Source organism: Anas acuta, chromosome 1 (assembly GCF_963932015.1).
Source record: "Anas acuta chromosome 1, bAnaAcu1.1, whole genome shotgun sequence".
NCBI classification, from domain to species: domain Eukaryota; kingdom Metazoa; phylum Chordata; class Aves; order Anseriformes; family Anatidae; genus Anas; species Anas acuta.
In genome coordinates, this window is record NC_088979.1 from 129,658,643 (window position 1) to 129,683,471 (window position 24,829).

Below are 24,829 nucleotides of genomic sequence, written 5' to 3' on the forward strand. Positions count from 1 at the left end.
GAGTTTGCTCAGGGCAGTGCTGAATTTACAGCTGTTGAGTTTCAGTCATTCCTGAGGTGGTAGCTAGTGAATGCTGTGGCTGGGAAGCTCAAAACTATTTTTTATGTCCCTCTAAGGAAAGAAGGAAGAGGCCTGGGCCCAAAACAGTCAAGACCTTTCTCAGGTCAGTCTTAAATTCTTACCTCTGCCCGCAGCTGCTTCTCAAGCCTTGAGGATTTCACTGAGCCAATTTAATGCTGGTGGTCAGACAGTTTAAACCCATTAGCTGCCAGCTATCTGAGTAAATTTTCTCCTCCCAGCCCAGTGCACTAGAAGACTACTCCAACCAAAACTGCAGAGAATTGCCACATTAACCGAACATTTGATAATAACTCTTGTGGCCTGTGTGGTGAGCATTTAAGGGCTGAAGAAAATGCCACTGGCTAGATCACTCTCTATGACCTCTCTTAATGGGCTTCCTCAGTGGGAGGATGAAGACCTACCAGTGGAAGATTTGTTGCTCTTTGAAGTTTCTTGGGAAGTTACCAACAAAGGTTTGTACAACACTCTGAGGAGTCAGCATGGCTCTTTTTATGGAAGTTGGGGGAGGCACTAAGGACTTGGGCATTAAGGGCATTAAGGGGATATTGGGGTAGAGCTGGCTGCATGGTTGTATTGGAAGGAACAAATGTGGCATCCGTATGTGACTATGCTTGCTGTGTGTGGGCTGCATCTGTGTGTAGTTGTATGGAATGAGCGTGGTAGAGTCAGGATTTCTCTATGTTTGTGTGTGCACATGATTCACCACCAGGGCTACATAGTTTAAACAAACATCCAAGTGTTATGCCTGGGTGTGCATGCATATAGATATATAGACATTTATTAGTAAATAATTATCTTTTACCTTCCATGCAAATTCACTTGGGAATGTAATGTATGAAAAGCAGCTGTAAAACAGACACCAAATTCAGAGAAGTTTAGGAGTCTCTCAACCTTCTGCAGCACTGTGTAGGAGAGGGAAGAGGACAAATTTGAAAGAAGCATAAATAAACATAGCTGCATTGAAGCCAGCGAACAAAAAGCAGATGTCAATGACCAGCAGCCTTTATGCCAACTGAAACCTTTTTGGACTGGTCTTTGCAAACACGGGTAGTGCCAGATATGGACTTCATGTTTTGTGCATGTGTACAGATTCAAAATCTGCGCAGTGCATACAGTTTTGCGCACAAAGTCCACATTACTCATTATGCAAAGATCTTTCTGCCTCCATTTCTTATTCCCTCATCAAATCATCCCCCTTTCAGCTAGGTGTAGTTTACCAAGCAGGAACATGTTTCAGCTTTGTCACAAAAGTGTGTTAGTATGAGTAAATGATTGACCTGTGTGTCTTATTGTCCTGACAGATAAATAAAGAGATTAGTCAGAAGAGGGGATCTGTAATCTGTTAAGATTTTAACCCTAAAGGGGAACTGCGTGTGAGAGGAATAGACAGTTCTAGGATTTATCGCTGTAGTGAAACTGAAATTACTGTTCTGTGGTAGCTTCCGGTATTTAATCTGCACTTCAGTGCAATTTTACCTTGCTCTTATTAGTTTAGTGAGGAGTGTCAATACACAGAGGTAGTCCCGAACTTTTGCACTTTGAATCCTTGTGGGCTTATTTTTCATTAGTTTTAGTCACTCCTTTTTTGAGTTAATCTTCTACTGACAGAACTTGGGCCATGCAGCGCTTACTTTTGCATTATGCATGATGAGTAAGCCACTGGCAACCAGATGGCAGCAGAAAGCTAGCAAATTCAGGTGTTCTTGCTCACATTTCTGAACTCCATGGTATATATATTTTCTGAGTCATCTGGACCCACTGGTTATAGAGATCATACAATATGTTTAAGAAAAAGTAAAACATAATTAGATTTATCTGCCTTTCTGTATATATACAAAATGCTGAGAATCATTTAATCATCCATATAGCTCATACTGACTTATTAGTAGCTGTGTCATTTGATGCATTTATTATTCTAATACATTATGAGATAATATTTACAAGTGAATAAACATTTTTTCCAATTAGTTTAAAAATAAGGTGCTGTTCATTACACCACTTATCAAACCCTTGCATTCAAATGGAGCTGACTCAGCTAATCATAGCAAACAATATCTTCATTAGAACTGGATCTCTGTTCAAATATTCCATTAACTGACCCTGACTGGAAATATTTATACAAAAAATTCTTTAATAAGGCCATTTCAGCTTATTTTTCTGTTAAATTCTTGATACTGAAGGCTATTTCTCTATATGTTCCATGCACTTGAACGTCAAAGTCACATGGTGAAATACTGTACCCTGGTGACCTAAGTTTTATAAACAGTTCTTGGAAAATGCTAGGGCACTGTGCTTCTTAGGAGAGAGTGTAGCCAACAAAATGCAGGGAGAGTCATCACAGAAGATATACAGGCTTAGAAAATATTAGCTTACACTGTATTTCTCCTGTCTCCTTCGGCATAAGGAATAATTGTTCATTTGTCTAAATAGCCTGCCACACATAGATTTAATAATGCTACATATTTTAGTGTTTTAGTTTTAATGTTGCTAATATTGAGGGAAATGTAAGCATTAGCTGGGCTTATCGTCTGACAAGTTTGATCATTTAACATGACGGTTTATTACTTCTTTTATGGCAATGAAAAATTGTGTCAGTGTAGTTCAGCGTGAAGTTTCTTCACACTGCTAAAGTGGTGTAATGTTGCTGCTGCCTCCAAGAGGGAGTTCAAGGCTTTTTATCAACTTCGGCTATGGGTTCATTTCCTCCATGACTGCTTCTTATTTGGTCCTCCATTTCTCTGTGGCAGTGACAGTTAGACTGAATATCTTCTTTCCTATTACTCCTCAGGGAGGAACATGCTACCAGAGCTTACAGATGTGTATCTGTTCACACTCTTGTAAGCAGTACCCTTTACAGCTAGCTCTGCTTAGCTGTTTTTTCAACCTCCCAAATATATTCAACTTCATAGCTTGAGGATGATGAAGGGTCCTGCAGATTGGAGTATATCCGATTGTGTAGTGTGGGAAGGTCTTCATGTGCCAGGGTGCTGATGGGGAGAGAGGGTTTACTGTGATTTCCTTGAGCAGGAGATGAGGCTGATCGATGCTGTGGCACTTGATGCAGCTCTAGGGAGGGATGAGTCAGCTGTATGGATTAAATACTCGGAGATCTACAGGTATCTATTATTTCCAGAGTCTCATAACTTCTTTCTCAGCAGCTGGCACAGTGAAAGTGTCTCTGTTTTTTAAGTCTAGTTCATATAACACACGCTCTATCTAGGCAAAGTTTTCTTCTTCGTCATGCTTCCTTTTTATATGGTGTTCTGGTGCTGCCTGTACTAAGTGACATCTGACGTGTTGGAAAGCACAGGCATTTTGGTTGCTCTTCTTTCTTCTTTGTTTACATCCTCTGGCTGGTGCAAGCAAAGACAAGGTAGCTGAAGAAGATAGTGAAAAATAAATTAAAAAAACTAATTTGCAAGTGTGATTCTCCCTCCACCTTCCCCCAAGTCATGTGAAAAGGAATTTTCCACTTAAAACATGAGCACAATGTTGAAATAATCTTGCATTTAAAGTCCACTGCCAGAGATGTGACAAAAGTGCAGTTTGTGATGCAAGATTTTCTCCCTTTATTTGACTTTCTACTGATGGGCAAGTCCCACAATGTGAAGTGGATCTACTGTGTTTCTGTGGCAGAAAGGGAAAAAAGATGAGCCCCAGTGCACTGCCATGCCACATGGTCTGGTGGTAATCATGGGGAAGCTCTGCTTCTTTCACCCTTCCTTTCCCTTTTCTCCTGGACAACATGCTTCAGTAAAACTAGGTGTGGTCATATCTTCCATGCATGTTGCACTGGAGGACTGGTTTTCTTTCCTCTGTAACATGAAGACGGATAAAACTGTAAGGACAGGAGCACAGACCAAGTGGCTACAAGCTTTGTAGATCTTGTGTCCAAAGTTCCAGAGATGGAAGTTGTCAGCAGGGAGCCAGAGGCCATTACTTGCTGCAGCAGTCCTGGAAATTTTCCACAGTGATCTTTTATCTTTGCTCCCTCCTCTTCAACCTCTTTTAAATGTTTTCCCCACTGATAATTGAAGTATTTAATCTGTATAGAGGAGAAGTCTAATCTGTAAATTGCCGTAACAGTTAGTTATATAGGGTAGTGGGTTTTCTGATACATTAATGGGAAGGGGCTGCAAACTTTCAAAATTTGGTCTGTGCTCTATAAAGATGCCTTTAAAGTGACTCCATGGATACTCAGATCAGTATCTCCTTCTGCTGTACTTCTCAACACCTTTTATATAGAAAGTAGAACAGTGCTTAAAAATGCTGGGCAGGTGGCCAGTTTGTATCATCATTCAGCTGTGGACAGATTAGCTCAAGAGTCACTGGTAGATGAATTAAATATTTTTTGCCATCCCTACTGGAATGAAGATTCTACTAAAAACAAACCTTGTTTCAGGTCCCCATGGAGCAGAGCTCTGTATATAGTTTCTCTGGTGAAAATCTGTCCCTTAGAAATTAAATCCTGTATTCTCTGAAGTCAGTAAGACCAGAACTTCAGCCCCTCTGTGTTAAATATCTTTCCATGATGAAAGTTGCTTGGGAGATGGTGAACACTGGAGTCTGTGACACACGAGAGCTAGCACACTTTAGGGATTGAGAATATGTTACCATCTCTCTTATATAATTATATAAGATACTCTTGTTATATCTATGTATCTATCATATGTATAGATAGACTGGTATGTATATATGTATGGATATATATATATATATATATAAAAGAAAAAACATATTCTCATAGGAAACTTAACATAAGCACCGCATCAAAGCCCTTTGCATTTTTACAGTCTGGTGGCATGCCAGCATCAAAGCAACCTCAAATGCAGTCCTTTTTATTCGGGGTGATGCACATAGGAATAGCTTCTGTATTGTGGCCATCTGTCATAAATTTCAGTGTTTCAGCGTTATTACAAAATATATTTGGAGTGCCAGAATTTCAAAGAATATGGAGAACTTTTATCTTCTGATGAGTCCTAGCCACAAAAAGTAGCCAAAAATACATGAAAAGCATCTGCTATCTGAAGAGGCAGTGTATTTTTCACTTGACATATTGTACCCTAAAAATAGTGCCCAGATACACAAATAAATAAATAAATAAATGAATAAATAAATAAAAATCCAACCAAACATTAGAAGAAATGAGTTCATGCCTAATTTTATCACGTCTGTAGATCAGAGATACATTAGGATGGGAAGGGGGGGGGTGGGGGGGAGGGGAGGGAGAATAGCTGATATAACTAGTAATTGCAGCAGTAAAGTCAGTTTGAATCCTGAGCCTGGGATCCACTTCCCTCTTGGGTTGCACCCAGGAAAGTATCTTCAGAGTGGCCTGGTGAGGCTGTGGCAAAGCAGCTGAAGTGCCCTGGGAACAGCTTGATCCTCTGCCTCTGTAGCATAGGTGTGTGGGGAAGAGCTCCTGCATGGTCCTGGGGGTGGTTCTGGAGGTCGCCACTTATCTCCATCTCAGTTGCATAGCTTCTCTTTCTGCCTCTCTACTTCCTTTTTGGTTTCTGTGGCTGCTTGCCTCTCTCCCTCCACAATGTGGGGTGGGTGGGAGAGCAAGTAAAATGAATGGTGGGTATTTCTGGCAGCTTTGAGAAGTTTTGGCAATTCATGCTCAAAGGGTCCTACCTCCAGAAGCCATTTTTTAGTAATGCAGTTCCTGTGTATTCCTGCAAGTTGCGGCCACATCTCATCAGGTGACAAAAAGCATTTGCCATGAGTCTTTGCATATAATAGCTTGCAACAGAAAGAGCATGTCTTCTGCAGGGTTAGATCTTCACAGAATCACAGAATTTCTAGGTTGGAAGAGACCTCAAGATCATCGAGTCCAACCTCTAACCTAACACCAACAGTCCCCACTAAACCATATCCCTAAGCTCTACATCTAAACGTCTTTTGAAGACTTCCAGGGATGGTGACTCCACCACCTCCCTGGGCAGCCTGTTCCAATGCCTCACAACCCTTTCAGTAAAGAAGCTCTTCCTAACATCTAACCTAAAACTCCCCTGGCGCAACTTTAGCCCGTTCCCCCTCGTCCTGTCACCAGGCACGTGGGAGAACAGGCCAACCCCCACCTCTCTACAGCCTCCTTTAAGGTATCTGTAGAGAGCGATAAGGTCGCCCCTGAGCCTCCTCTTCTCCAGGCTGAACAAGCCCAGCTACCTCAGCCGCTCCTTGTAGGACTTTTTCTCCAGGCCCCTCACCAGCTTCGTCGCCCTTCTTTGGACCCGCTCAAGCACCTCGATGTCCTTCTTGTAGCGAGGGGCCCAAAACTGAACACAGTACTCGAGGTGCGGCCTCACCAGAGCCGAGTACAGGGGGACGATCACCTCCCTAGCCCTGCTGGTCACGCTGTTTCTGATACAAGCCAGGATGCCGTTGGCCTTCTTGGCCACCTGAGCACACTGCTGGCTCATATTCAGCCGACTGTCCACCATCACTCCCAGGTCCTTCTCTGCCTGGCAGCTCTCCAACCACTCATCTCCCAGCCTGTAGCTCTGCTTGGGGTTATTGCGCCCCAGGTACAGGACCCGGCACTTGGCCTTGTTAAACTTCATGCAGTTGACCTCAGCCCATCGGTGTAGCCTATCCAGATCCTTCTGCAGAGCCTTCCTACCCTCGAGCAGATCGACACACGCACCTAACTTGGTGTCATCTGCAAACTTACTGAGGGTGCACTCAATGCCCTCGTCCAGATCATTGATGAAGATGTTAAAGAGGACCGGCCCCAGCACCGAGCCCTGGGGGATGCCACTAGTGACTGGCCTCCAACTGGACTTGACTCCATTTACCACGACTCTTTGGGCCCGGCTATCCAGCCAGTTTCTAACCCAACGAAGCGTGCGCCAGTCCAAGCCAAGAGCAGCCAGTTTCTTGAGGAGAATGCTGTGGGAGACGGTGTCAAAAGCCTTGCTGAAGTCAAGGTAGACCACATCCACAGCCTTTCCCTCGTCCACCCAGCGCGTCACTTTGTCATAGAAGGATATCAGGTTCGTCAAGCAGGATCTGCCTTCCATAAACCCATGCTGACTGGGCCTGATCGCCTGCTTGCCCTTCAAGTGCCACGTGATGACTCCCAAGAGGATCTGCTCCATGAGTTTCCCTGGCACTGAGGTCAAACTGACAGGCCTGTAGTTCCCCGGATCAGCCCTCCGGCCTTTCTTGTAGATGGGCGTCACATTTGCTAGCCGCCAGTCAGCTGGGACCTCACCCGATAGCCAGGACTGCTGATAAATGATGGATAGGGGCTTGGCCAGCACCTCTGCCAGTTCTCTCTGAGAAGAACTCAAGAACTGTGCAAGAACTGGAGATCTTGCACAAAGATCTCCAGTTGCACAATGACGTTTCCACTTCTGCCTAATGCTGTCCTCAGTAGTGATACAGTATGGGGAGACTGTTCTTGACTCATAGGCCTTTTATTTATTTAGATAGATCTGATGTCTGTCTTTGAAGGCTCCAACTACTGCTTGGATTTTAAATATGCAGAAGAAGTAATGCACCAGGACTGAAAGAAGTAAATGCCTAGTGAAATGCAGATAAATTTTCAGATAAATTTATAGTAATGGCAAAGTATATGAAAATATTCAAACTTTAAAAAATAATTCTATGAAATATTTTCTGAGCAGATATTTTGTTTTCATCTACTTTCTAGAGAGGTCACAAAAAAAAAAAAAAAAAAAAAAAAGTAAGACTTTGTTAAATAGACAAAGTCCTTATTTCCCAAACATTTTAGTTCTCCTATCCATGCCATTTTATTTTTCCCTGGGGAAAAAAAAAAAAAAAAAAAGAGTGGATGGAAATAAATGGGGAGAAAGATTTGTTGTTAATTTCTTTTTTAACTTGATTCCATTTTTCTGGCAGAAAAGTTAAAAATAAATTTTAAAAAGAAATAATAGAAATATGTTTATTTCAAGGACATTTTAAAACTATCAGAACTTAAAATATTGAATAAAACATTTTGATGGAGATCAAAACACTATATTAGCTCTTTATCGACATTTTACTGGTAATGCTCCATGTTTACAATGTTTATTTATGATCTGAACCAGTTCTGTGGATCTGATGTCTCCTGATACTGCATCTATTTTTTATCTTGTTTTTCATTGTTTGTTTTAAAACCCGTTTCAGATAATAAAACTTCAGAGGCTGAATACAGAAACTTAAAATGTTATGAGATTTTCATATATCCTTGTTGTTTGGAAAGGTTTTCTTTCTACAATATGACCTTAAAACATCTGATTGAGTAAGAATCAGGAGGTTTACCAAATTGTTGGAAATAATTTGAGAATTCTGTTATGGTTTGCATGTTTACTTTCAGCTAAAATCTTACTTAGTAGAATGTGTAATAGGTGGCTTCCTAACAGGGGTATTTCCAGTGAATTCTAAATAACCTCACAGATGTAAGCCATCTCTTCACGATATATAATATATTCCTTGAATTTGTTTTGGGAAAGAGTAATTTCTAAAGTCAACACGTTATTCTAGACATTGTTCTTTTCTTCTCAAGATGTCTTTTTTAAGTTCTGCCTAACCCTTTCAATATATATAGTTTTACTTGCCCACTTCTCCCTGTGAATTAAAGCTTACACAAAGATGTCCCTTGTGAGCCATAGTGCTACAGTAAGTAAAGACAAAAGCAAGTTTGGGGACCAGGTAAACCAGAGGTTCTATTGCAGCTATCTTCTGAAGAGTTTTCACAGTTTATAAAATTTATTCTTTTGGTTTATCCTAAGTACTTTTTGTTGCATTTCAGGCAAAACAGTGCCCTGAAATGTTTTTTACAGTGTTGTGCAATAAACTACAGTGTTAGACCACAACATACTCTCCACTTTTTTTGCTCAGAATAGGCCTTCCATACATCTTCAGCAGGACATGCTTTAGGACAGAGAGTGATGCTAAGCAAAACCTTACGAAAAGGAACCCTCAGCTGTTGGCTTTACCTAATGAAGTCCCAGACTCTGTTCAGCTCCTGCACCGTAGCTTTATCATTACTCTTTCAAAAGCAGTATCTGTGGAAACTCAGCTGCCTTGCTGATTGCAGCGTTGAATGCCTTGCAGTGTGGAAGAGGCTGCTCTTCACTCTTGTGTTGGTGGGGAAAGAGCCCTGCACCACTCTTGTCATACATGGCTTTATCATGTTATCTAGGATCTTTCTTTGTGCAAATAGATATATCCTTTTTTCCCTGGGGTCACCAGGCACAAAAATCTTCCCTTATTATAAGCCCAGTATTTCTGCCAGTTAAAACCAACTAGTTTCATGACTGAGATTTCTACCAACACCATTATTTATCCGCATTAAAGCATCCTGTGTTCATGTAATGCATTTACCATCCTGTAAGGACAGCATTTGTGTCATTATAACTGCATCACATCGTGAGTTGAAACTTATGATTTGTCTCATGTCATTAGAAGTGTGTTTACATGAATATAAGGTATTCAAGTAGTCTCTCAGCCTGTGAGCAGAGGAATTTGGAGGGAATACATGGTGTCACTTTCCTAAAATTTCTCTAAATCCCCGTCCAGAGCAGTCATGGTAGACCGTGATGATTATGAGTTAGTTTCTTAGATTTCTGGTCCTAATGAAGTGTAGAAGAATCTGATGCATAGATTTCCTTCTGAAGTTCCACATGTCTATCATGTGAAACTCCTCAGCTATGGGATAGACTTAAGAACATATACCTATGACAGTCACATCTTCTTAGATCTTGAGTTACTATGTAGGGTAATAATTTATAGTTCTTTATAGTTCTACTTAGCAAGCTGGTAGATCGTGACTATTTGTTTTCATTTGTAAAGTAGCTAGAACTCTGAGACACCTTGGCATATAAAAAAAAAAAAAGTAAGACTTGGGACACTTCAAGCATTTCAAGCATTCAGAACAAATGGAATACTTGTAAAGAAAAAGATTGTAAGTGCAAAATTTCTTTTATAGGAGCAAAATTAAAAAATAAAACAACAACAACAAACAAACCAAACCAAACAAACAAACAAAACCACACCATATCTCTGGCTGCTGAGTTTCTTAGAGCTAAAAGATACCAAGCTTGACAGGCTTTCTGCAGTTCTCAGATGATACAGTGTAATTAGTCTGGGAACTAATCTCCCAAAGTGCTGAGCAACTTCATCTGCTCTGCTGTAAATGGTGGTTATATGGGCCAGATTTTTAAGGAGACTCAGGTAACCTGTGAAGATTTTATTGCCATGTGCAATTGGATGTGGTGCATCTGCACCTCTGAATACTCAAGTACCTTTTAAAAGTAATTCTGGAGTGCCTGCTGTCAGTCACTGGCAATTTACAGTGCAGACTCCTTATGTATTTTGATGACTACTGAAAATCATAACACACTCTTCATGCCTGCAGTATTACTATACATTTCTAGATTCAGTGGAGGATGACATTTTGAAGTAGGAACCCTAATTCTTTTCCTGTCATTCCTGGGTCTGGAAACTTTGTTTGCTTTCATATACTTGCTGTGTTTCATTTGCCTTACCCTGTTTGAAAATCATCAGAGCTGTGCCAAACATTTCTGATATATAGCAGTGGCCTAGCCTCTTCTCTTCTCTTGCTGTCTTCTTGAAGGATCTAAGCAGTCACTGTTGTTCTGTATTTGTGGTGGAGGAAAAGGCCTATGCCTGCCACCACAGGTCCTGTGACAAAGGTGGGTTGCAAGGCTGCCCTGTCACTGCATGGCTTACAGGGACAGAGGTGGAAAACAGGGAGGGAAGAGCAGCTAGTTGACTCTTCCATACTGTGTTCAAGACTAGATAGATCTGTATTTACTCATCAGGGGATGTTGCAGTCCCATTCTCTTACATATTTAATACAGCACTTATTTTTAAAATAGACTATACTTTGGTGGAAGGTGCTGCACACATTTATATTGGCACTGTAGGCTACACTTGTTTCAATTTTAACAATTTTAGATTGGTGATAGAACATGAAACCTCTTGCTTTGAGGATTTGGGGTTAAATCTATTTTCATGGCCAGTAGTCAATGAAATTCATCTCTCCTTCTACTTCTCTCAGTGATTTGTGTGTAGTGCCAGCTCAGTTGTTACCACATGTACATGTACTTCCTCGTCACAAAGAATGTGGTTGAAAAGGATAACTTCTGCAACAGAAGAAGCAGCAGGCTGCACTTGGGATGCAGTATAATTAAGATTTGGCATGTGAAAGTGGAAGCAGGAACCTCAGGATTTGAATTCCATAGTCTGAATGTAAAGACTTCAAGACCTGAAGGGGGAGGGGGGGCAACATAAAAGAACATATTGGATGAATATTTGTGGTGTGACTACATGTATTAACACATGAAAGAAATTTAAAAAATAAAAAGACCACAGACTTAGATAAAAGTAGTGGTTAAGACTAGAAAGCATCCGTTTGTGATTAGAGGAGGATTTGAGGGAACCCATATGCTGTCACCCAGAATTAAGCAAAGTGTTAGATTGCCATTCAAGAATTACTTGTGGTCTGCAATCAGTGCATACTCCTGAACTGAGTGGTGAAGTTCTGGTCCCAACAGACTGAATTCCGATTTATTTGAGTCTAGGTTTCACTTAAACTCTGAATGTGTGAACTGGCTTAACTAGTGGAATATCTGACCCCCAGGTTGGTTGGCGCTTATTCCAGAGCTTCGTGGCCCGTGCCCATTTCTAATTTTTGTTCTTTGCCATCTTCTTTTGCAGTGGGAGGCATTTACACTGTGATCCAGACAAAAGCCAAAATTACAGCAGATGAATGGGGTGAAAACTATTTTCTGATTGGTCCCTATTTTGAGCACAATGTGAAGACTCAGGTGGAAGCATGTGAGCCTCCAAACCCAGCAGTTAAGAAGGCAATGGACATCATGAAAAGCCAAGGGTGTCAGGTAAATCAGATGTGCTACTGCTTCCCAGGGCAACTAAGCTGACTCTGAGGAGATTAGTTTTGGTTAATGCTCTCGTTATTCCACTTGACACAGCAGTCCTGGTCAATGTCACAATGGGAAAGGCTCAGATTCTACTATTAGAACAGCAAAGTCAATTCATTAAAGGTTATTTTTGAGGAGGAACTGGTTTATCCAATTACAGGTTTTAACAGTCATTTATCTGGAAGACTACTTAACTGGATTAATGACTTACTTCTCCAGCCTCTAAATGCAGTGAGATTTTACTAGATATAATACGACCTTACTTTGACTGAACCCTTATATTACCTTTGGCATTCTTGTGCTGTTGCAGAAACTTAGAGAAAAGCATTTCACCATCTCACAATTTTTCTTAGGTAGCACTATTCTGAGTTGAAAGAGAGAAGTGGACAAAACACAGGCAGACTTGAGAAAAGCACCCAACTGATAATATTGGGGTTAGATCTATTGCATGTTGCCTCTGATACTTACAGAGGGATGACTCTGCAAGCTGTGTAATAGTCCTTTGCTTGGAAAATAGCAAAAGGCTTGTGGGGCAGATTAATTGCAATGTTATATATATGCTTCATGCTGCTCCAGCATACGTTCAGTTTAATCAGCCAACTCTGCCAGTCTAACATGTACATTGTGCTGCTGGAGTATTCATATATAGCAGCAGATCTGTCCCAGGTACGTCAAGTACAGCTTTGATCCCTAATAATGACGCTTTAGTTTCCAGGAGCTGCGCTTATCCTATTAACATTTGTGACTGGATTTTGCTTATGTATCACAATGGATCCCTTTAAACTAGGGGACCTAAGAATGCTTCCAAACTTTTCTGGTCAGGTGTGTTCCTTGCTGCAACCTGACTCCATATTTAGATAAAACCAGGGTTCAAAAAGACTCCCTACACCTTTGACCTCATTTTCCTGAATAAGAAACCTGAATAGCCTGTAATAAGTATACAGAGAGCTGAGCGTCCTTCACACACTTGTCTTTGTTACAGCCTGTAGTTTTTGTGCAAATGGATCTAAGAATTTTCATCTCATTGTTTTTAAGACCTGTCCTCTATCCAGCCTGTTCTGCATCAGGCCTGGGTTCCCTGGAGGTCGCAGAGGTTGGTGAATGAAAAGAGATTGAACAGCAGCATAAAAGAGTCATCTGAGTGGGGTACAGAGTATAAACTGCACTAGCCTACCTATAGTACCTCATTCTCTGCAGATAATATGCCTCTGCTGCTGTAGCCATTTTGGTTCAGAAGAATTAAGGTAAAATAATTTGACTGTGCAGACTGTAGCATGTATCCAGCTGTGTATTGTGGCCTTGTGACAGTTCAGTCTATTCTCCTTGTTGGGCAGGTAGGTTATATCACTGGAGTTAAAATTCTGTTAGAGATATTTAACTGTACTGATGCAGATAGTGCAGGAAAGCTGTTCTTTGGGGGGCTGACATGTATTTACGTATTCTGATGCTTTCTGATTGTTCCTTCCACTCTGCCAAAGGGCACCAACTGCACCATGTGGGCAGAATGAGGAAATGTAATGTAGTTTCCTTTTACCCCTGCCTTTGGTAACATATAACTCCACGTATTTTGCAAAGAAAACCACAAATCTTGGGTATGTAGGACTATGATCATATTCCTTATGTAAAATATTTAAGATTTGATGGATAAAAACACTTACGGAAATTGTTTTTTACATTCACTTTAACATTTAATTCTTATATCCTTGCCTCTTTCCTGTAGGTCTTTTTTGGAAGATGGCTGATAGAAGGTAGTCCATATGTCTTGTTGTTTGATATAGGATCAGCAGCCTGGAATTTGGATAGATGGAAAGGCGAATTTTGGGATGTTAGCAACATTGGGATCCCTTTTCATGACCGAGAAGCCAATGATGCTGTGATTTTTGGATCATTAACAGCCTGGTTTTTAAAAGAGGTACAGTTTTTAAATCTAGAGTTTTTAAATCCTTTGGTTTTGTCAGCAAGGCAGAAGAACTTTAGGATGTAATTTCTATTCTTCCTCCAGTTTGAAAATTATGTTTTTTAAAAAGTGAATGCATGATCTAGATAAAGTTTGGATTTATAACTTAACACTTTATTTTTCCATGGGGATCCCAATTTGAAATGTGCTGTGTCTTTACTGTCACTTCTCCCTCTGTTTCTTCTCAACTCCTTTGTCACTGGATGCTCTTACAGGTAAGACCTCAAACTCTCTTTTCCTCTCCTACCATAGCCAAGTTGTCACATTCACAAACTGTCCTTGAAGCCAGTAAGCAATGTATCTCTCAGCTGCTAGATTCTGCCTTGCAGAAGTGATACAGACAGAATGACAGCACTGTGACTTCACGTTACTCTGCCACAGTCCACCCGAAGACAGGAAACTGTCAGTCTGCAGAATCATCTCTGTCACAGGTGCTCATGATTTCCTTATCCAATGAGAGATTAAACAGCAGAAAAGTAAGTCGAAAGAATAGAGACTGTCCTTGCCTGAGAGCTGCCCAACACTCAAGGAAGGATACTGTTCTGAGGCACATGTGCTTTGTGGTCTAAGGATTAGGGATGATTGGAATCAAGACACATGACCATTTAAAATACTGTACTATTTTGTCATATGAAAGAAAGAAAGCACACAGAAGAAGGCATGAAAAAACATTTCTGAGGTTGTGATGATGAGCAGGATAATGTGTGTTTAATATGTGTTCTTTCTAATTGTTTTCAGCTTTCCTCTCAGTTTGATGACAAGCCCAACATAATTGCTCACTTCCATGAATGGCAGGCAGGAGTGGGTTTAATACTGTCTCGATCTCAGAAACTTCCTGTTGCCACAATTTTTACTACCCATGCCACTCTTCTTGGGAGATACCTGTGTGCAGCCAGTATAGATTTTTACAACAACCTTGACCAGGTAAGAGATATTTTACTCATTCCTTCTTTTTTCAGCTAATCAGTTCCTGATTCCTTTTCTGTTTACTGCATTACACTATGTATTGTGCATTTTTGTCTTGTGTTATCACTTATGATTGAACAAATTCAGGATTGCACAGCAGAGTGAGAGATAGATCATCAGTTCCAGGGCAAAAGAAATGTACAGACTGCCCAGAGAACTTGTGGATGACCCACCCTGCAGGTGTTCAAGGCCAGGTTGGATGGGACCTTGGGCAACCTGGTCTGGTGGGAGTTGTCCCTGCCCTTCCAACCCAAGACACCCTATGATTCCATGAATCTATGAAATGGTAAGACCCTGTGGTGTCTAGGTCCAAGTACCTTTGTCTCTGTGCCATCTGTCAAGTCCTAAATCTCAGTGAAGCCTAGAATACTTGTGCGCCCTTCAGTTAACTTTGGTTACCAGACTTACACTGCTGAGTACTGAAACTTACTCAGCCTTCAGACAAGTCAGTGGCTTGGTTCATTCTGCTAATATATGAAGTAATATTGTAAGAGTATGGCTTTGCCAACAGAGATTCTTAACCTTCTTTTCAATGATTTGAGGCATTTTCAAAAGCCAGGGAAGAGTTATAGGGCCAGATATCACCACAAGTCAAGTGCCGTTGAGAATCTTCCCCTTCTTGTTCAGGAAAGGCAATCAACTCAAGTAATGTATGCTACCTTTTGTGAGTTAGTTAACACAGTGAGTAACCAGTAAATGTAAAACGCAATCAGCTTGTACTCAGGCGCAGCCTAACAGCACTCTTTCTTTAATGAAAATAGTGAGTACCTCTCCTCTTGCTGAAATTACCCTGGAATAGCATTAAATGTTTTTGTTTGTTTGTTTCCTTCCCCTAGCCTACTTCTCCCTAGCCTACTTTTCCTTAGCCTAATTCTCCCAAGTCATTAGAAGTCCTTCTACTTTCAAACTTTCCATGTTAGGCTTTGTTTGTAACTGACAAATGTAGGAAGCATTTTCTGAGTTCAAAAGACCCACATCTGCTTCTGGGAATTCTTGCATGTTGTCTAGTGGTTTTGGTTTTCGCTGTTCTCTTTCCACTAAAAGCATAACATAAACAAACATTTCAAGGACTTAGATGTCTTTAGTACTGCCTTCAGAAGAGTTACATTACATAGAATCATAGAATCATAGAATATCCTGAGTTGGAAGGGACCCTTAAGGATCATCAAGTCCAACTCTTGACACCGCACAGGTCTACCCAAAAGTGCAGACCATGTGACTAAGTGCACAGTCCAATCTCTTCTTAAACTCAGACAGGCTCGGTGCAGTAACCACTTCCCTGGGGAGCCTGTTCCAGTGTGCAACCACTCTCTCTGTGAAGAACCCCCTCCTGATGTCAAGCCTAAACTTCCCCTGCCTCAGCTTAACCCCGTTCCCGCGGGTCCTGTCGCTGGTGTTAATGGAGAAAAGGTCTCCTGCCTCTCGACACCCCCTTACGAGGAAGTTGTAGACTGCGATGAGGTCTCCCCTCAGCCTCCTCTTCTCCAGGCTGAACAGGCCCGGTGCCCTCAGCCGTTCCTCGTACGTCTTCCCCTCCAGGCCTTTCACCATCTTCGTAGCCCTCCTCTGGACACTCTCCAACAGTTTCATGTCCTTTTTATACTGTGGTGCCCAGAACTGCACACAGTACTCGAGGTGAGGCCTCACCAGCGCAGAGTAGAGCGGGACAATCACCTCCCTTGACCTACTAGCGATGCCGTGCTTGATGCACCCCAGGACACGGTTGGCCGTCCTGGCTGCCAGGGCACACTGCTGGCTCATATTCAACTTGCTGTCTACCACGACCCCCAGATCCCTCTCTTCTAGGCTGCTCTCCAGCATCTCATCGCCCAGTCTGTACGTGCAGCCAGGGTTTCCCCGTCCCAGGTGCAGGACCCGGCACTTGCTCTTATTGAACTTCATGCGGTTGGTGATCGCCCAGCTCTCCAACCTATCCAGATCCCTCTGCAAGGCCTTTCCACCATCATCCGAGTCCACAACTCCTCCAAGTTTGGTGTCATCAGCAAACTTGCTTAAAATACCTTCTATTCCTACATCCAGATCGTTTATAAAAATATTGAAAAGTACCGGCCCTAAAATGGAGCCTTGAGGGACCCCACTGGTGACCGCCCGGCAGCCTGATGCAGCCCCATTCACCATAACCCTTTGGGCCCTGCCCGTTAGCCAATTTGTCACCCATCGTATGATGTTTTTATTTAGCTGTATGGTGGACATTTTGTCCAGTAGGATCCTATGGGAAACCATGTCAAAAGCCTTGCTGAAGTCCAAAAAAATCACATCAGCTGGTTTCCCTTGGTCCACCATACGGGTGATCTTATCATAAAAGGAAATCAGGTTAGTTAGGCAGGACCTACCCTTCACAAACCCATGCTGGCTGGGACCAATGACTGCTTTTTCCCCCAGGTGCGCCTCAATAAGTTCGAGAACCATCTTCTCCATGATTTTACCAGGCACTGACGTGAGACTGACAGGCCTGTAATTGCTAGGGTCTTCTTTCTGACCCTTCTTGAAAATCGGCACAACATTTGCCAGCTTCCAGTCTACCGGGACCTCTCCAGACTCCCAGGATAGTTGAAAAATAATTGAGAGAGGTTCCGTGATGACGTCCGCCAGCTCTTTCAGCACCCGGGGATGAATCCCATCCGGACCCATGGACTTGTAGGGATCCAGGTGGAGTAGCAAATCCCGCACACGTTCAGGGTCGGTTGGGAGTTTGTCATCCCCACCGTCCCGGTCCTCCAGCTCAGGGCACCCTGGGTCCCGAAGCCCATCATTGAAGACAGAGGCAAAGAAGGCGTTAAGCGTCTCTGCTTTGCCTATGTCATTGTCTGTGAGGAGACCTTCCCTATCAAGGAGTGGCCCTATGTATTCTTTAGTTCTCCTTTTTCCATTCACATATCTAAAAAAACACGTTTTTATTTTCTCTCACAGACACAGCCAGCTTCAACTCTAGGTGTGCTTTAGCCACACGAATTTTCTTCCTACAAACACGAACAGCATCCCTGTATTCTTTCCAAATGATCTGAGATTTTTGATGTGGTTACAGACAAATTGAGTATAAGAGCTTTTTTTCATTCTACTGTGAATTGAGGGTAGCAGTAGTTAAAAGGCTACATCAACTGCCTTATTTACTGTCAATGCATTTCTTTGGCTAGAATCAGTGAAGAAAATGAATTTATAAATTTATTGGTAACGTATTTAATGTTCATTCCACAGTGTGTCAAGCTTCAGTGTCTCCCAAAGACAAAGCCCAAACAGTGGTGTGCTACTGTCCTTATTCAGGAGCGCAGAGTATGCTGCCATTCCCTTGTACTGCAAGGAAGCAGGCACTCACCTTACTTGTCTTCCCACCTTCCTAAAGGCAACTACTAAATCACACGAGGAGTGAAACTGTCTCTACTCATTTACAGATATGCATGCAGGGGTGCAGCATGGTAATATGTTAGGGGAATTCTCTCTGCCCGGTCAGTGCAAGGCAAATATCCTCTTATTACCATCTGTCTCCTTCTATCACGTAAGAAAACTAGTCCCATAAATTAGATATTATTGCTAGGTGCGTTAATGAGGCAGCATGAATAACCCAGTCATGCTGTCATATGCAGATTTCAGGAGTCTAGATGTTCCTACTCCCTTGTATTCCCACTTCATGTATACATGCAAAATCTAGCTTTCAGTCTCATTACATTACTTTTCTCTGGACAGCAAGATTGAAATAACTAAGATCATGTAGTTTCAGGTTTAGCACTTGAGAAATTGGGGACTGTTTTGCAGAAACGTTATTAATTCACCCTTGTATTCTTAAATGCAATTTGTTAGTGAGGAAGTCACAGTTTAAAAAAAAAAAAAAAAAGGTATTTAAAATGAAAATTAGAATAATAATAAAAAAAAGAATGCTAATAGTTTAACGAACTGAAGCTAAACATACTGTGTCAGAAAATTCTCTTCCTTTTGTAGAGGATGTTCTAAAAAAGTATATGCTTTGTTTTGTATTCTGTTCTATCTGGTGATCTACAAGAAGCCTCACAAAATAGTCTGCTTTTCAAAAAAGCAACTTTTTTTTCTTCATGATGACTCTGGGGGCCTTAACCTTGTCTGAGTACTTGAAAGAAAGTCATGAACTTGCATCTGAGCAGATGTACAGATTTTAGTATATTTATATACCAGTCCCAGTATTAGGATTTTTTTTTTTTTTTTACTGTTCACACATGACATGATTGACTTTATGTGGTAAATTACTGTGCATTCTGCTGCAAATCTTCACAAATCTCACTGGTAACTATCAGCTATGTGATAATGTTATGCTCTCTATGTAGAGATTGACATTTAAATATATTATTAATACAAGAAATGATGCCAAGCTGTTACACTACTGTTTCACACACTTAAAAGGTGCTAAAGCTCTTCCTGACAAAGTTAACATGTAGTAAGAGATCAGATATCTTAATGAGGGTTCCTTTGTCTGTAAAAAGGTCAACCTGGCCCAAAAGCTGGTTGAGAAACATTAGAGGTTGATCTAGAGTGCAGCAATTAAATGGTACAGATAGGCAATTCTTCAGAGGCTGTTCTTGCTGCTGTCTTCTAGTAGTGAACTATTAAGGTAAAACAAGTGATTTGTCCAGTGATGAAGATTCTCCAGGGCTTCCTAATTTTTAACCTTTGGATGAGACAATATGCTTTTAGCTCATGGGAACTTACCCAAGAATTATAATAGCTTTTTTTTTTTTTTTTTTTTTTTCTGTTTTGGTGCCATTGCATAATTTTCTTTAAGGCATAAGGATAAACTTTAAGTTCTCACTTTTGTTCAGCTTTTCATGTTTAGAATATATTTTCCACCAGCTTTAAGCACAGCAGCTGAGAGAGGTGGGAAAGAAACAACTGTGGTATGTGCTGTGCCACATATCACAGAGAAGTCATTGCAGCACCGAAGGAAAAGGTATGGCCTAGCTGTGCTTGGAGAGTATTGAGCATAAATAGCCCCTGCAAAGAAAAGAGGAAACCTCATGTTCCCTTTTCTAGTCCTCAACAGAAAAGCTGGGTTTGAATGCATGCTAGAGAGAGCTGTACTTTGGTCGGTGAGGCTGCTCTGCTGCAATGTTCAAGAAGAATTTAACAGTGGAGATTTTTCATGATACCGTGGTGGTTAGATGCATGAGTAAAGATACTTCCCAGCAACTTCAAAATCTTCACTCTCCCTCTCCCTCCCTTGCTACTTTTACAGTGCCCTAGATGTGTGTGATCAGCCTGTTCTTCGTCACTATAGTATCTCCTGCTAGCCCTGACACCAGCTCACTCCCTGCGTTTCCTCCACTGTCCACCAGCCTTGCTGTCTTTGTGCACATGCATGCAAACACATGTGCACACATATGCATTCAGCACTCTTTCACTTCAGTGATATTACACCCCTGTAAACAGGCACTGTGAGAAGATACAAGCTGAGTTGAAAAATCTCTTTTAAAAATGTGGAGGACTACTGATAATTATTTTCCTTCTCCAGATTCTACAGTGGAAAAAATACCTCTTTGATTCACCTTTCTAAGCTCAGTATGTGCCAATTAGCACAAGTATAGAAGGCACAATTGTATTCTCTGAAGTAAGCCAGCAAGGTCAGTAGCTTTAGACCAGAGAATACTTGGGCCCAAGACCCAGCCTGCTTGGAGTAAACATCGGTATCAACGATCATTCAAAGGGCTGTACAATGCGGGCTGGCTGACATTTTCTCTAGCATTCCTATGAACAAACAATTCAAATCACCAGCCCCTGCCAGATGATAAAAGTTGAAGGGAAGGCTCCATGTGATCTTCTGATAGCCCTTACAAACACTAGATCCATAAAAACTTGGCCTTCATTCTTACTGGTCTTTTGGTGAAAAATTAAGCATCAATTAGTGAAGGGTTGCCATGCTGTGATGCATGATTCTTTAGAGACTCCTGAAATCACAAAGGGGCCTTAGGTGTCATAGGGCCACCAAAACTGTGTGGTTAAGGGGTTGTGTTGTCAGTCTGAGCTGTACTAAGCCATTTTCAGGTTTTGGGAACTTGAGTGAGTTTACCAATTGGTTCAAATACTGTTTGCACTGATGTTATGAATTGATGTTATGGATAGCAACTGGACCTGACTGGGTCTAAGGAGAGAGAAAGCTGTTCAGCCTCATGGCTGTCACATATCTCAGAAGTGTACCGCAAAATGGCTGGAACAAAGAAGGAGCTGAAAATGTATTCAACCTAGTAAATTAGAACTGCAGGTTGCTGGAAGCTAGGAGAGTGCACTATAGAAGTAAGACCATAATGTCTGACTTCTGACTTCCTGAGCCATCTGCTATTTACCTCAGTCAGAGACAGGATCCTGGTTCTCATACAGCATCACTGTATGACAGTGTACAGTTTTTCTATTCTTACAGACTTAGTTCGTCTAGACTGGGAGAAATTCAGCTGATCCTGCTCCAGTGGAAAATTGGGTGTTAAACCCTCAACTGTGGGCACAGGAGCATAGTGTATACTAGAAGGAACACTGTTGTGTCTTCAGCAGCATTTAACAAGAAACAGTTTGTCTGAGCCAGGGACCCCTGAGGCATTAACCCTACCTATATCAGCTAATCAGTGTATGTTTTAGTTCCTTGACTCACATTTAAGTCACTGTGATTCTGAAGGAAGGGAGGGAGGGAAAGCAGAAAGAACAAAACAGAAGCTGACTTGCATGGTAACTGGTAGTGTGTGATATTTCTATTTACCTTTAAGCATCTGAAGAACCCTGGATAAACAGATGGGTCAGGGACTGCTAACTCCACCTGCAGGTTACTGCCTTGAACTCTTCCAAAGTCAACACTTCCTAATTTCAACAGCAGAGCATATTATGAGCCTCATTCTGAATGAGGTCTCTTCCAACCTAGAAATTCTGTGATTCTGTGATTCTGTGAGATAGTATCATAGATTTAGCTAGCTTGAAAAGTTTTGCAGATCTAAGTAGTCCAACCAGGAATGCATGGAATTTTTTCCCTTTGTCCCATGTCAAGTGTAGCTTTTACACTAGTGAAAGTAAAGATTTGTTTGTTGCTAGGATAAAAGTTTTGTGATAAACTTCTGAGCCTATAAAGCCTTTTTTCTCTTCAGGAGTAACTGACTTCTCAGCTGAAGATCAAGCATGTCAATCTTTTATTGCTTTCCACACTAAGGGATCTCTTCTCACCTCTCTCCTTTCCCCTCTCTTCTCTCTCCTCTCCTCTTTAAATGGACCAACACCTTTTATAAATTGACTGAGAGACAATGATGGTCCAGGCTAGTTCCTAGGTGAATTAGGAACAATCTTTTGGGCAAATGTTCTAACCTGGAGTTTCATCTGAGAGGCAACTAAAATGGTTTTGTGAACGACTGGCCTGGCATAGCTGAGAGGTTTGTGGACTTCAGCCTCTGCTGCTTCTTACTAAAAAATCACCCTGAGTTCTAACAGGAAAAGTGCTCTAAGGAAAAAAAAAATAGTTTCATTCCTTATAGCTTTTTTCCTTATATAACAGTGCCCTGCCAATATGTAACACTTCTGTTCAGACCTAGCAATGTGATTGAATCTAGTTTGCAAAGTAGTGGAGAATTCTGTCCCAAGATGTCTAAAAGGAACGGTAGTAAAAATCCCAATGGAAATGAGCATTGGAAAGCTTCTATGCTGACAACATATGAGCACAAGCTCTTGTTCATCTTAGCACAGAACTGTTGTAGCTGTCACTGAGCTCACTGTTAAGCAAAGCTGACCCACTTTGGTAGTAGAGCAGCTAATGGAAATCTGACTTAAGCCAGAAAGTGTAAGTTTCAGACTTATTTGGCATGGCTGAGCTATACCAGAATGAAAGTTCTATTTGTACAAGATAACAATCAATGAGAGTTATATCTGATGTAAGCTGGATTTAAAAAAAAAAAAAAAGTAATTCTTACACACTTTGGACAATGGCAGCTGATGTGATTATGTTAGAATTGAAGATTTTTCAATTCCAACTGTCCATAAATAAGGAATTTGAACTCCACACTGATCTCTCTGAAAGTTCTTGATTGCACTGCAGAATCACCTTGTGAACTTGAGTATGCCACCAACTTTAGAAACCAGAAAAAAACAATTTTATTCTCTGCCTAAAAATTCCTCAGCTACCAATTCATATATCAAACCTATAGTTTTCATTTGAGATACAAACTGCATACAAAAATGTTATCCACTCCTGAGGTAAGGCTGAAGTGATGAGGGGAATCCACATTATTTATGCAAAGTTTTTCCTTCTTTTCCACTGTCAAATCATTCTTCTTGTGCATTTCTAAATCTTTTGCAAATTGTCATTCTCAGTTCAATGAATGTCTAATTTGAATTTATTACTTCTGTAACTGCTCTTTTTTTCCAAAAGAAACATAATACCGTGTTCCATAACCACTTGATATTCTCTTCTTTTTACATTCAAAGATTGTCTTAGCTCTCTGAACCGGAATGTCATGCTGGCAGGTTCAGTTATTACCTATTGTGCTCCCTAACATGCTAAATTTTAAGACGTGAATGAATGTTATGCTCATCACCTGGATTCTAGAAAGGATTTAAATGGGTTGGAATTACTCCTCAGAACTACATTTAAACAAATGCAAGTTTCAGTCAAAAACATTATGCCCGTGGAACATCTTCCTGTTTTGCTTTGGAGTTAGAGTGGCTTTATAAGGGAAATGTTTTCTCATCTAATCCTTGCTATCATGTGAATTCTAATAATTTGCTTGGTTTTCAACAGTCATAGTAGGAGGATATCCTCACTGAGGGCAATGGAGTATTTACAGTAAAGGTGTTAGTCCTTAAAAGCCACTGAGTGAAAAAAACAGTGAAGCTGGCTCAGATCTGTTTTTCTCTGGATGTAGCTTTCATCTGTGGCTTTGCTAGTATTCCAATTTGCTGATAACAGCAAACAAACATAAGTGAGCATGACGCACTTCACAGATATTTTGCTTTGGCCTTGCTGAAAGTGAACATTATGGAACATAGTTCACAGATACCTGAGCTGGGTCTGACAAGCAGTGCATCCAGACTGCTGAGAGGTTGCTGAGCAAAAACGCTGGCCTGGAGCTGAAAATCAGTCTTGCTGTGCTGTTGTTCTGCTTCATTTTGGCACACTAGCTCAATACAGAGCTGTTACCTCTAGTTCTCGAGCTGTCTTTGCACAGTACTCCACTGTTTGGACTAAATTTGTCTCCTGCACTGTCCCATCTGTTAAGTTCCATTTAACCTGTCCTTCAACTTGTTTAAGACGTATTTTCTGAACTCACTAGTCTAGCCTGCTCAGAAGTACACAATGAGATTTCATATTTCACACTACAGATTAGGTTAAAGGTGAGGATCTGGCAATATGGTTCAATGGAGGAAACTTCTGGAAAATAAGAACAGATGAAATGTGAGGACTCTATGACCTCAGTTTATACCTGCTAACAAAGAGCAAATTCTTGCTAATGGAAATGCACATCCTTTGAAAATGCACGACAAAAGTCACGTAAGAATGTGCAAAATAAAATATTTCTCATTTTCGGAAGATTAAAAAATGAATATTTTTTCATGTGGAGAGATGTCAGTGTGTTTATGTGTTAAATATGTTAAGTGTTTCCATGCAACAAAAGAAACAAAAGCTAGCAAGAAATAAGCCATAGTGTTTGTAAAAATCCCTTTCAGAACCATTCTCCCAATAGAGTTGGAGGGACTACATATTTACAGTTAGTGAACATGTCCCAAATGTAGTTTGAATTACATTTTGTAAAGAATACATTCTTGGTGAGGAAGGAGACGAGAACAACAAACTTTTAGAGTTTAGCCAGGTTTGGTTGGTTGGTTGGTTGTTTTTGTTTGTTTGTTTGTTTGTTTGTTTTGTTAGCAGTTTAAAAAACATTTTAAATATGAAGCCAAGCAT

General features: G+C 41.0%; 1 protein-coding gene across 4 annotated transcripts in view; it reads left to right on the forward strand.

The window, feature by feature from the left end:
* Positions 1-24,829, forward strand: part of GYS2 (glycogen synthase 2) — a 54,545-nt gene continuing 29,716 nt past the window's right edge. Inside the window, exons 1-5 of one of the 4 annotated variants that reach the window (XM_068655810.1) lie at positions 5-163; positions 300-533; positions 11,776-11,957; positions 13,720-13,911; positions 14,695-14,880. In XM_068655810.1, coding sequence (XP_068511911.1) covers positions 413-533; positions 11,776-11,957; positions 13,720-13,911; positions 14,695-14,880 — 681 coding nt within the window. In that variant the 5' untranslated portion in view covers positions 5-163; positions 300-412. Of the gene's footprint in view, positions 534-11,775; positions 11,958-13,719; positions 13,912-14,694; positions 14,881-24,829 lie in introns of all 4 variants that reach the window. The other 3 variants (XM_068655820.1, XM_068655802.1, XM_068655830.1) reach the window with 3 other exon arrangements.